Genomic DNA, 14,175 nt, shown 5'->3' with positions numbered 1-14,175 from the left:
GCAGTCTCAAATTAGATTTCTAGACTGACACCACTGTATATTATGTATGTGGTGCAAACATAGAAACCGGCACAGAATGTTTCTGGTATCCTATCATACAGTTAGAGCCTCAATGGGGTGATATCAGAAGCAGGTGGGGGCCGACAGATTTCAAACCAACCATGCAGGTCAAAGGAAGAGGTCCTACATTCCCTGCACAGCCGTTATGGGGGATTGAGAGTGTCAGTAGCAGCGCCGCATTTCGAGTTAGGGTCAATAGGTGGGGAATATTATCTTGCATAAAATGACTCCACACCGCGCTGCACTATTCGCTTGTGTGCTTCTGCTTTTATAAAGTAAGGCAAGAGGTGCTTCCAGGGCAGAGGAGGACGCCAGGTGGAACGCCTACGTAATAAGAGTCTTTTAGGGGCTCAGAACCACTCCCGTAAGTACAGTCAAGGTGTGGAAGATACAAAGAACAGAAGCAACATCAGCTGACATGTGATTTGAAGGGCACAGAATGTATGCCAGATAGTGCTGTTATTAAGGTGTGCTTTCGTTCAGGGGGAGTATCAGATTTGTAGCAGTTCCACCTTACTTTCGTTTGTGTGCAGCGAGATCAAAGGATGGAAGTCCCGCAGTCTCCCGCTGCACCGTGGGTGTAGATTGTGTTTCCGGATTACCGGCCATCACCTCTTAAACTGTTTTTGGGTCTTACCATTAAGTTTATGAGCACCGTGTCCCAGCAGAACGGCAAAACAGCAGCACAAGAAATTGCTTCGGCCCTTGTCGCACTTCCGGGCAAAATATGCCTATTGATCTTCAAATCGCAGAGAAAATATAATAAAATATAACAAGATCATCAGCGTAAAACCAACAAACTGCCTTTGATTGACCAATCCTAGATGGACAATTGTGCGCCGATTTTAATGAACTTGGGTGAACAGCAAGATATATGTTGAAAAGCGGTAGAGTCACAATGCATTCTTGCTTAACTCCTTGATTAATTTGGATTGATGCTGTGATGGCCCCTCTGCTATCCAACCTTACCTGTATGCTGGTTTCTTCATGGAACAACTTTACTACATAAGGCAGGTTCCTCAGGCATGTATCAAAAAAGAACAAAGTGAAAAGCTACCCCTCCCTCAGATCTCCAGTTCTAGTCAGAACTCTATTTCCAGTGCATATATGTAATTAGAAATGCACTACGCCTTAGTGTTCTTTTTTTCTTACAATGTGTCCTCCAATACTGCAATCCGCACAGTCTCGATAGAGCAGTCACCCATGAAAACATTGTAAACATTTTTTTAATATTGTTATTTTGTTTGCGACAAAAGTACCTTGAATAGTAACCCCACATGAGAGGTACATTGGAGAACAAGCCAAGCTAATATTTTATGAGAAAAATGTTGTTAAATGTTTTAATGTTTGTAATGATATGTATGTATTGAATATTATGACCGAGTATGGAGAGGGTTTAACATGGTGAAATAAAAGTATCTTGTAAGCACAAAGAAAGAACACTAAGGCATAGTGCATTTCTAATGACATATATGCACCGGAAATAGAGTTCTGACTAGAACTGGAGATCTGAGGGAGGGGTAGCTTTCACTTTGGTCTTTTTTTATACATGTACCTTCTCCATTTAAAAGTGAAATCACCAATGAACAAAAAATTCAGTGGCAAACCGTTTCTTGTTTAAGAGGTTCCTCGGGCAGCCAAATAACTCAATTTTCTGCCACAATCTATCTCTGTCTACAGAATCAAAAGCTGCACGGAAGTCTACGAAAACAGCTAACTGAGTGGAGTTACCGTTTTGCTTTGATTTCTCAATTAACTCATCAACCAATCTTAAATTATGTATTGTCCCTGAGCCCGACCTAAAACCAGTTTGAAATCTATCTAGCAGTTGAGTTGACTACCCATTTTTGCAATTACTCTAACAGAAAAGAGGCAAACATGTTTCCTGTGACATCAAGCATGGACAACAGTATATAATTTGAGGGAAAGGTTCTCTTGCCATTTTAAAAAAAATAGGGACCAGTATTGCCTTTCTCCATGATACAGAGATAGCTTTCTCAATGCAGACTTTACTGTACAGGATGTCTAATATACTAGCCCACATTTCTGGATTAGTTGTCTTTAAGTCAACACTGGGCAGCCCATTTGAACCAGAGGCTCTGGGCCCTTTTAGCCTTTGCATTTTATTAGCAATGCTGTCCATGTCAATAGACATATTGATTTCAATATTATCTGTACTTAAATTTTGTAATGTTAATGTCACAGGTTGAATCTCTGCAAAATATTTCTTTAGTGTAGTCCCTCCATTGCAAAGCAGTTACTGGGTTCACAACCATTCTTTCTTTAGTCCCTTTCACTGTTCCCAACAACTGCCACATTCCTCTAGCATCCCTACTTTTCATCACTGCAATCCTTCTTTGCCTTTGTGCATTGCTATGCGAAGTGTGCCACCATTTCACCTAAGTGCGGTACTTATTTTTTATCTTTTTGATGGCTTGTACTTTACTAATCATGTTGGAGATGTTATTTCTAACAGAGCAGTGATTTTTCTGCATGTGTCGTGTTACATCTCTAATTTCCAGATCAAACATTTTGTTGGGAATTGTGCATATCCACATGGTTAACTTTTTTAATTGCAATGTCTGCGGTTATACTAGTCAAGCAATTTTCAATTTAATTTAGATTTCAATGGTCCTACCCAGTCATCTGTAAAATTACCAATATATTCTTTACCCTTATCTAGACTCCTTTTAGTCCATCAAATGCCACTTCCACTATGATTAACATCCACATCACAAACACCCTCTTGTGTATTACTTTCCCTATTTGAGATAAAATGAGCAGTGACGACAGCATAGTCACTGTATCAATTTCTTTCCATCTTTAATTTATAAGCATATTGCAAGAGATTGTAGCTGACACATAAATAATGTAAGGTAGCTTTCTTATGTCCACAAGCCCATGTGAAGCTCCTGGGACAAATCCAGTCGGAAACCCATAACTTGCCCTGCTTATTTGCGGTCCTGTGCAGCATGTAACTTTTGCTCTTCAGATAATTAGTACCATGTTCTCATCTACGCTCACACATCATGCATTCAGATCTCCCTCTAATATGACAATGTCGTCATTGTCCCCTTTTATACCAATAAGTCTTTCATTCTGAGATACTTTCAAATGAAAGTTGTGTCAGAGCTCCGCCCGGAGGGTCATAAATGTGAACTATTTCAGCAAAACCAATTTCCACTGAACGATTATTATCCAAATGTTTTGAAACTTTAAATTTAGATGCATTCTGATAGTTCTTAACACCTACGATCTTTCCACCATCAGGCCATCCCAGATCCCCTTTCTTAGCTAAAACTTGAAATACTTTGCAAACATTGACACATAGGTTAGTTGTTGACCAACTTTCCTGTAATAGAAAAATATAATTTGTCATCAAACTTCCAAGAGAACCTGTCATAATCAACAAATGTGTATAAACATGTGTGTTCCAATTAACAATAGACTATCTTCATGGCTTTTACCACTCCTAATTAATCAAGGAGTCCAGTAGCCATTTCACCATACACTGGTCATCTTCTTGTCAAACATTGTGAGTGACTTCTTTACCCCCAGCGGTTGAAGTCATTTCAAAGAGGTTTTGGCCCTTGTTTTTGATCACTATCTTTTCACCTTCCTCACCATCCTGATCATAACCTATCTTTAGAATTCTTTCACCGTAGAATCCAATCATATTAGCTGTTTCGGCCAAAGCACAGTGCATGCACGATAAGTTCAGATTTGAGCAAACAAGTGGTTCCACAAAGTCAGTCTTAAGTGTCCAAAACTCCCAAAGGCGGAATAAGTCACCGCAAATTCAATAGATCGGAGTGATTTACTCGCTTATACCTGTCTTCCAAATGTAACCATTTTATTGTAAATGCTTTACATCCTTTTGCTTTTAAAACCTCTGTTAATTTAAATTGAGGTATTTCCTCTTCTTGAATAATGGAAAGGGTCAAGTCATTTGTTCTTGTAGGGTGCTCAGGTGTAGAGCATTGATCTTCAACTATGGCACCAGTGCTTTCAAATTCAACTTCCATTTGATCCTTTATTTCCATCCACTCTTCATGAGATTCGGCCTCTCAACGTTATACCAACCAACTTGTAAACATGCCATCTTTCGTAAGCAGTATTTCTTTCTTTCTGATAGCCCTTTTCCTAGCTCTTTTTGCTTGCTTTAGTGCTACAGGTGATTTAATCAAAGACACTATTCTTCATCTGCCGACTGTCTTTAACGCGCTGGGCATTTTGTTTTCTCAGCTTTGCTTAAGTGTTTAATAGATTTAAGACGTTGCATTTGATATTGACAGCCTATTTCCACTCATTCAATTTATTTGGATGTGCATGACCCATATTTATGGGAGGAATAGATTCTTTATTAGTCTCCACAGCTGCAATCAGTTTGTCCAAGCTCCTGTCTTCCATTCATGACCTGATTCTTATCAGTAATGATTTTATTTATTTATTTGGCATTTGTAGAGCGCACCAAGCCCAAAGGCGTCCGGGCATTCATTGTCATGAATCTTTCCATATAACTGAAGTAGGACGTTCATGGCAAATTTTATAGTAATCACAGAAGATTGTATTTCTGCATATGCCCCATTTCCAACCGTCGTATTTCCGGACTCTTCATGCATTGCATACAAATTAGGGGATGTTTATAGCTTCTGACTGTGTATCCATACACTGCTCATTTATTGCAGACTGAGCCATGCTGTCCAATGCCACGTCACCATTAGCCCCAACAGGACAAATAAAATGCCTTTTGTAGTGAATGACATAATTCCAACAAGGAATTACTATCAATAGCAGAGGTTTTTGTGTTATTATGCTCCCATCCATGACCAACTTCGAAAGTTTATTTAATTTGTTTCACTCAGCACATGAATCTATTGTATTTCTTATGGTCACACTAGATTCATTTTGGAAAAAAGCTGTTATTTTCCCTTTTGAGTTCTTTAAATTCTTTGTGTTCAGCTCTGGACCAATTGGCGGCAAGGTTGTTGGCAAATATATATGACCTCCTGACCCGACACACTAGTCCCATTGAGAGTCTTTGCTTTCCCATTTGTGTTTGTTTGCCATAAATTATAATGATTTTCTTTCCTGGCATTATTGCAATTTACACAAATAACAGTTATCTGGAAAAAGAGTCACTCATCGCCCTCTCCCAAGTGTATCTCTGGTGATCGGGTGGATAACTCTGCACGCATTCTCTGCCTGATGACTGACTTCCATCTGTCACAAAGACTTGACCACACTTCACTGCATGCACTCCATGCTGCGTGAGACTCTTTAAACCCAGTCAGCGGTATCCGTATTAGAACGCCGAGCACTGCCTCCAGGCAAAACGAGCTTCTGCCAAATGCACCGATCCCAAAGCACTGCCGTCACCACCACTTGACCACACTTCACTTATATTAAAGCACAGCAGGAACCTGATATGCCAAGAGAGTAACTTTATCTTTAATGGACGGTACATGTGTTTGAATGCCCTAAGATACAAAATTGGTGTGGACATGACTTTTCTCTTTTAGAATTTATAGATGTACAGCATGGAATTGGGCATGCAAACCAAAGCAATTGTTACACACATTCAGATGACAAAGGTGGATGTTATACTATGTACCAATAACCTCTGATTCATCAAATTCTCCTTTTAGGGCAGATTGGGCCACCAGGAATGAATGGAGAACAGGGCATTGCAGGTAAGGATTTTATCCTTTATATTTTGACATCATTCTTTATATTTACAGAATAGAAACTGCGTTAAGAAAAGTGCAATTTCTCTCTGAATAGACTAGTTTTGATTATGGTACAGATGCTCTGGAAATGGCTGGATATGAGCAATTGTTGTGTAGCAGCTATTTCCATTTTCAAATTATCTTTCTGCTATGATGTCACATCAGAGGGGTCTATGATGTCACAACATTTTCTCTGCTAGGTATTTTTCCTGTTTAGAGTGCTGTGGATTGAGGGACCTGGGCCTCATTAGCATGACGGTATTTCCTGTGAAAATACAGCCAGACTCATTTACCATTCTGTCACCCATAATCACAGTAAATCCTCCTGGTTACGAGGAGTGAAATTTAAGTCTGGTGGTAAATCCGCCAGTGGTGCATCCTCCATTTTTTGCAGGTAAGTATAAGAAAAACCTCCAGCAAGTGATAGAGGTATTTCCTGCACTCTACCCCCAAACTCAAAATGTGGCAGTGCTGGAAATGGATGGTAAAGTGAAGTTAATGGAATTGATGTAAATTTACCACAATTTCTTTCTGCACCAGCAAACCCGTACTGGGGCCCTTGGTATTTAGCCTTATGCCTCGACTTAGCACCCCCATAATGGGCATTGCAGGGTTGGAAAAGGGGCCCACCAGGCCACACACAAAATATATTAATAGATAGGCAGCTTTCAAATACAGGGTGAATTTCACCGCAGGGTTCAGAGTGACATCATATGTAAATCGAGCTTTGCTCTCATTCTCTATCAGATATCACTCGAAATCTCTCTGTGGAATATGTTGCTTTAGCTGACAGGTACCCATATATAATTCTATATATTTGGGTTATACAAAACTTGGGCATCATTAAAGACATTGGAGGAAACCAATGAGGGTCCCATAAAATACAGTTAGCCTTATCAACTGTCTTCTGTTCTGCCAGCCCACGATTGCAACTGCATGTTTCCCGATTAGCCCTAGTTAATATCCACGGTTTAATGCACGTTAAGCCTGCATACCATTTTCTTTTCTGTTTCTGTTAAAGTCATCAATTCCTAGATTCATAAGCAGGCTTTGGAACCAGAGGAACTACATGCTAATTATAGAATGATGTGAATAATTACCTGTCTATTATTTGCTATGCTTACATTTTCAATAACCCAATACGGCAAGAGCCCACTTTAACCATTGTGTTTTCCTTGCATTGCTTTGAGAATATAGAATATGTTAGGCAGGCCTTATAAGATATATAAGATATCTTTGTTCACAGACATGAGACAAATATACAATTGTGCATTTAACATGCGCGTGTCAAGAAACAATTGCAAACCCTTATTATCACAGGGTCTAAATGTAAAAGAACACAAAACCATTCTAACAACTGCAACAGTTCACCTTGTTTCATTAGATGAGCAACCTGTCTTTACAGCAGGAGCGCGTTTGTGTACCTGATTCGTCCTGTGTATCATGGGCTACATTGACGACCTTCACTTACTTCTCTTATCGCAAAAGGCTAATCGCTTTGCCATTGTAAATAAGGTTTTGCAAAACAAAACCTTCAAACCCCCTGACCCAATAGCTGGCAGCAATTTGTCATCTCTTACCCCGGTGTCAGCACTGGAATCCTCACAGCCTTACTTGGACTCTGAGCAAGCCCCCATCACCCTGTTGTTTCCGGATGCACTAGAAACTACTCCAGGCTCATCAACTGTGGCAGTCCACCTGTTAATTAGTCTGGGTCAAGAGATCCAGGCTGATGTGGCTACCAAATTAACTGACTGTTTTCAATCAGACAAGCCTCTGTGGGGCAAAGTTCTCCAGTAACCCCCCCCCCACAGCCCCCGGCCAGGGCCCCTTCTCTTCTGAAAAGACGGGTGAAAAATGACATACTAACTAACCCGACGAATGCCATACAAATAACTCTGCTAAATACTAGGTCACTCAACAGACATGTGACTGCCATTTATGACCTGATTCTTGAAAGATACATGGATATGCTATGCCTCTCCGAAACCTGTATCACGGAGGGCTATTCCATATATTGTAAACACAGCGCATTAGGTCAAGGAGGTGGAGTGGCTATCACTGCAAAAGGCAATTTTAACCTCTTTCCCGCCTCCAGTAACTGCCAAGACTGTGAAATTCTGCACTTAAGAATGACCCTATCGGACCACTGCTACACTAATTTAGTTCTCATTTATCGCCCCCCTGGGGACATGCCGGCTTCAATGAAAAGATCTCCCAGATTCTGAGTAACTCTATCGGTCCAAACTGCTCTATGCTTTTCTTGGGCGACTTAAATTGTTGGCACGGCAGTAAGACAGACTAAAGAGCCCATAGATCTGAAATGCTCTCTCAAAGCAATGGATTTCCAAATCTGTAATAATGAATCTATCACAGCCAAGAATAACATTCTGGACTGGGTGGTTGCACAGAATCTAACATTGCATATGGGCCCCACTTCATCCTTGTATCTGGCTGGACCATTATATGATTGAGTTTCAAGTGCGATTCCTAGAACCTCTTCCCAAAACCATTAATGAACCTAAAAAAAATCATTGGCTGTATCTTTAAAAAGCTAAAGCCTGCTTACTTGGAAGGTATCTAACAGACATTATGTCCAGTACATGTGATGTGGAGAAGTATAACAGCTCATTTACCAGACTACTCGATAGAAATGCCCCCTTCAAAAATAAGTCAGTAAGGGTAAATGTAGGCCACGAAAACTGGTTCTTGCCGTAACTGGAAAGCTTAAAAAAGTCCAAAAGGAAACTAGAATCAATATGGCTGAACAATCCTTCAGTATCTAACAAAACCGCTTGGAAAACATATGAACACTATATAAAAATACCATCATCTCCACAAAAAAAATCTTCTTGGATAAACAAATCAAGGAAGCTCCTAATAAGTCTAGGAAGTTGTTCAGGATTTTAAAAACCATGGCATTTTCCAGCTCTCAACCACTTTCTTTCTTATCATCACCCAAGGACTGTATCAATGTACAAACAGCCTTTGCTTCTAAAGTGGCAAAACAAAAGCATACAATACGATCAAAAGTGACCTAGCTATGGACCCTGCCAATACAGGAGTGGCTAATAACCATTCCATAATATAGAACCTTCCTAAATGTAGCTTCTCCTCTGTTTCTCCTACTGACATGGAAAGAACTCTTGAGGCTTTGCACCCAGCCTCTTGCCCGGGAAACATTCTTCCTCCAAAACTAATTTTGGAACAAAAAAGGTCTTTGCCCCATTCCTGACCCGCTAAGTTAATGCATCATTTCCAGATAATCATGTACCTGTGGATATCAAATCTGTTTCAGTCACCCCGTGATAAAAAATAAATAAAAAAAACAGGCCTATACCCAAGATTGGCTTCTAATTTACAACATATTACTGACTCCAACTTTCTTCTGTAGGTTCTGGATAGTATTCTCGACAAAGGGAAGACTGGCCACCTCAACTTACTTGACTTTTCAGCAAAGCTTGATCACGTAGATCACAATCGCTTGATCAACACCCTGAGAGGTCTGGGCAACTGCAGTGATGATAAAGAGGCCGATTCATGGAATAATTAGCGCGGCGCAAGTGGGCAAAAACGTGCGAATCGCAGTGGAATAGCGAAAATCGCAGTGAACGTGCGAAAATCGCACGAAAAGCAGCGCACGTCGATTCATGGAAGGCCGTGCGCGAGAAAAACCAGCGGATGTGCGAAAAAAAAGTGCGCGGCGCACGTTGGCGCACGTTGGCGCACAGGCCATCTAACAGCGTGCGCCAGGTCACAGCGAAAATCGCACAGGCCACAGCGAAATTCGCACATAGCGCGGCGCACGCAATAAAAGTAGGCGGAACACGGGCGTAACACTCGGAATGGGGAACAACTTGCCAAAACGTGGGCGTCACGGGGGAAGTACAGGGCACAAGTGCGCGGAACGCCCACACGCTCGCCTACAACACGTATTCATGGAATAGAATAGGGGAAAAAAGCGCACGCTCAAACCAGCGCACAGGCACAAACACGACCGCCACAAGAAAGGAGGCGGTAGCGTCTCTGCGGCTGTAAGAAATGTGCGCCAAAAGGTGCGCCAACAAATAGCACCTATATACTGCCATGATGAATGTCCCATACTGTGGCCCTCCAGGAAAAATGACGTGCAAAGGGGTACCCACAAACACGGACACCCGCTGACAAAAAATACGTGTGCATGTATACCGGGGTGCGCGGGAAGTGTCACACGCGATTTGCAGGGTACGTGCATCACAGGGGTTCGCGTGAAGTTATTCACGCGATCGGGCCTGGGGGAGCGGGCTACGTGTATTACAGGGGTTCGCGTGAAGTTCCTCACGCGATCGGGCCTGGGGGAGCGGGCTACGTGTATTACAGGGGTTCGCGTGAAGTTCCTCACGCGATCGGGCCTGGGGGAGCGGGCTACGTGTATAACAGGGGTTCGCGTGAAGTTCCTCACGCGATCGGGCCTGGGGGAGCGGGCTACGTGTATTACAGGGGTTCGCGTGAAGTTCCTCACGCGATCGGGCCTGGGGGAGCGGGCTACGTGTATTACAGGGGTTCGCGTGAAGTTCCACACGCGAATAGCCTGGGCGCGTGTATTTCAGGGGTTCGCGGGAAGTTCCACACGCGAATAGCCTGGGCGCGTGTATTACAGGGGTGCGCGGGAAGTTCCACACGCGAATAGCCTGGGCGCGTATATTTCAGGGGTTCGCGTGAAGTTTCACACGCGAATAGCCTGGGCGCGTGAATTTGAGGGGTGCGCGGGAAGTTCCTCACGCGATCGGGCCTGGGGGAGCGGGCTACGTGTATTACAGGGGTTCGCGGGAAGTTCCACACGCGAATAGCCTGGGCGCGTGTATCACAGGGGTTCGCGGGAAGTTCCACACGCGAATAGCCTGGGCGCGTGTATTTCAGGGGTGCGCGGGAAGTTCCACACGCGAATAGCCTGGGCGCGTGTATTACAGGGGTTCGCGGGAAGTTCCACACGCGAATAGCCTGGGTGCGTGTATTTCAGGGGTGCGCGGGAAGTTCCACACGCGAATAGCCTGGGCGCGTGTATTTCAGGGGTGCGCGGGAAGTTCCACACGCGAATAGCCTGGGCGCGTGAATTTGAGGGGTGCGTGGGAAGTTCCACACGCGAATAGCCTGGGCGCGTGTATTTCAGGGGTTCGCGGGAAGTTCCACACGCGAATAGCCTGGGCGCGTGTATTACAGGGGTGCGCGGGAAGTTCCACACGCGAATAGCCTGGGCGCGTGTATTTCAGGGGTGCGCGGGAAGTTCCACACGCGAATAGCCTGGGCGCGTGTATTTCAGGGGTTCGCGGGAAGTTCCACACGCGAATAGCCTGGGCGCGTGTATTTCAGGGGTTTGCGGGAAGTTCCACACGCGAATAGCCTGGGCGCGTGTATTTCAGGGGTGCGCGGGAAGTTCAACATGTGATTTGACAGTGTGGCTCCTCCCAGGTGTACCCTGTACACCCTCCACGGCCCCTGCAGGCAGCCCACACCACAGGGGACTACCCTGCATCCCTGGTCATGTCCCGCAGGCAGCCCACCCAACATGGGCATGCCCCCCAGCAAAGGCACATGTCTCCTTGAACTAATGAACACCAACACATGTCCCCTTGCACCCCCACCCCCCAGCACTGTGGGGCACCTGCCAGCAGGCCCCCACCCATGTCCAACTCATGTCTCCCACCACCCCCAAACCCCAGCCACCAGGGTCACCCTCCACCAGGGCCCCACTCATGTCTCCCACCACCCCACCCCCCAGCACTGTGGGGCACCTGCCAGCAGGCCCCCACCCATGTCCAACTCATGTCTCCCACCACCCCCACCCCCCAGCACTGTGGGGCACCTGCCAGCAGGCCCCCACCCATGTCCAACTCATGTCTCCCACCACCCCCACCCCCCAGCACTGTGGGGCACCCTCCACCAGGGCCCCACTCATGTCTCCCACCACCCCCACCCCCCAGCACTGTGGGGCACCTGCCAGTAGGCCCCCACCCATGTCCAACTCATGTCTCCCACCACCCCCACCCCCCAGCCACCAGGGTCACCCTCCACCAGGGCCCCACTCATGTCTCCCACCACCCCCACCCCCCAGCACTGTGGGGCACCTGCCAGCAGGCCCCCACCCATGTCCAACTCATGTCTCCCACCACCCCCAAACCCCAGCCACCAGGGTCACCCTCCACCAGGGCCCCACTCATGTCTCCCACCACCCCCACCCCCCAGCACTGTGGGGCACCTGCCAGCAGGCCCCCACCCATGTCCAACTCATGTCTCCCACCACCCCCAAACCCCAGCCACCAGGGGCACCCTCCACCAGGCCCCCACTCATGTCACCCACCACCCCCACACCCCAGCAGTGCAGGGTCACCCTCCACCAGGGCCCCACTCATGTCTCCCACCACCCCCACACCCCAGCAGTGCAGGGTCACCCTCCACCAGGCCCCCACTCATGTCTACCACCACCCCCCAGCCACCAGGGTCACCCTCCACCAGGCCCCCACTCATGTCTCCCACCACCCCCAACCCCCAACACTGTGGGGCACCTGCCAGCAGGCCCCCACCCATGTCCAACTCATGTCTCCCACCACCCCCACCCCCCAGCCACCAGGGGCACCTGCCAGCAGGCCCCCACCCATGTCCAACTCATGTCTCCCACCACCCCCACCCCCCAGCACTGTGGGGCACCCTCCACCAGGGCCCCACTCATGTCTCCCACCACCCCCACCCCCCAGCACTGTGGGGCACCTGCCAGTAGGCCCCCACCCATGTCCAACTCATGTCTCCCACCACCCCCACCCCCCAGCCACCAGGGTCACCCTCCACCAGGGCCCCACTCATGTCTCCCACCACCCCCACCCCCCAGCACTGTAGGGCACCTGCCAGCAGGCCCCCACCCATGTCCAACTCATGTCTTCCACCACCCCCAAACCCCAGCCACCAGGGGCACCCTCCACCAGGGCCCCACTAATGTCTCCCACCACCCCCACACCCCAGCAGTGCAGGGTCACCCTCCACCAGTGCCCCACTCATGTCTCCCACCACCCCCACCCCCCAGCACTGTGGGGCACCTGCCAGCAGGCCCCCACCCATGTCCAACTCATGTCTCCCACCACCCCCACCCCCCAGCCACCAGGGGCACCCTCCACCAGGGCCCCACTCATGTCTCCCACCACCCCCACCCCCCAGCACTGTGGGGCACCTGCCAGCAGGCCCCCACCCATGTCCAACTCATGTCTTCCACCACCCCCAAACCCCAGCCACCAGGGGCACCCTCCACCAGGCCCCCACTCATGTCACCCACCACCCCCACACCCCAGCAGTGCAGGGTCACCCTCCACCAGGGCCCCACTCATGTCTCCCACCACACCCACCCCCCAGCACCGTGGGGCACCTGCCAGCAGGCCCCCACCCATGTCCAACTCATGTCTCCCACCACCCCCAAACCCCAGCCACCAGGGGCACCCTCCACCAGGCCCCCACTCATGTCACCCACCACCCCCAAACCCCAGCCACCAGGGGCACCCTCCACCAGGGCCCCACTCATGTCTCCCACCACCCCCACCCCCCAGCACTGTGGGGCACCTGCCAGCAGGCCCCCACCCATGTCCAACTCATGTCTCCCACCACCCCCAAACCCCATCCACCAGGGGCACCCTCCACCAGGCCCCCACTCATGTCACCCACCACCCCCAAACCCCAGCCACCAGGGGCACCCTCCACTAGGGCCCCACTCATGTCTCCCACCACCCCCACCCCCCAGCACTGTGGGGCACCTGCCAGCAGGCCCCCACCCATGTCCAACTCATGTCTCCCACCACCCCCAAACCCCAGCCACCAGGGGCACCCTCCACCAGGCCCCCACTCATGTCACCCACCACCCCCACACCCCAGCAGTGCAGGGTCACACTCCACCAGGGCCCCACTCATGTCTCCCACCACCCCCACACCCCAGCAGTGCAGGGTCACCCTCCACCAGGCCCCCACTCATGTCTACCACCACCCCCACCCCCCAGCCACCAGGGTCACCCTCCACCAGGCCCCCACTCATGTCTCCCACCACCCCCACCCCCCAGCACTGTGGGGCACCTGCCAGCAGGCCCCCACCCATGTCCAACTCATGTCTCCCACCACCCCCAAACCCCAGCCACCAGGGGCACCCTCCACCAGGCCCCCACTCATGTCACCCACCACCCCCACACCCCAGCAGTGCAGGGTCACCCTCCACCAGGGCCCCACTCATGTCTCCCACCACCCCCACACCCCAGCAGTGCAGGGTCACCCTCCACCAGGCCCCCACTCATGTCTACCACCACCCCCACCCCCCAGCCACCAGGGTCACCCTCCACCAGGCCCCCACTCATGTCTCCCACCACCCCCACCCCCCAGC

General features: G+C 48.6%; 1 protein-coding gene across 2 annotated transcripts in view; it reads left to right on the top strand.

Annotated features, from left to right (window-relative positions):
- The window catches only part of MARCO (macrophage receptor with collagenous structure), a 231,178-nt gene that overhangs the window by 119,285 nt on the left and 97,718 nt on the right, over positions 1-14,175 (top strand). For both annotated transcript variants that reach the window (XM_069616601.1, XM_069616600.1), the window contains one exon: positions 5,709-5,753. In XM_069616601.1, the coding sequence (XP_069472702.1) occupies positions 5,709-5,753 (45 nt within the window). The remainder of the gene's footprint in view (positions 1-5,708; positions 5,754-14,175) is intronic.

The sequence above is a fragment of the Ambystoma mexicanum genome, chromosome 9 (assembly GCF_040938575.1).
Source record: "Ambystoma mexicanum isolate Mex_15411 chromosome 9, UKY_AmexF1_1, whole genome shotgun sequence".
Classification (NCBI taxonomy): Eukaryota; Metazoa; Chordata; class Amphibia; order Caudata; family Ambystomatidae; genus Ambystoma; species Ambystoma mexicanum.
The sequence above is the reverse complement of the archived record's forward strand: the minus strand, read 5'-3'. Positions and strand labels throughout refer to the sequence as shown.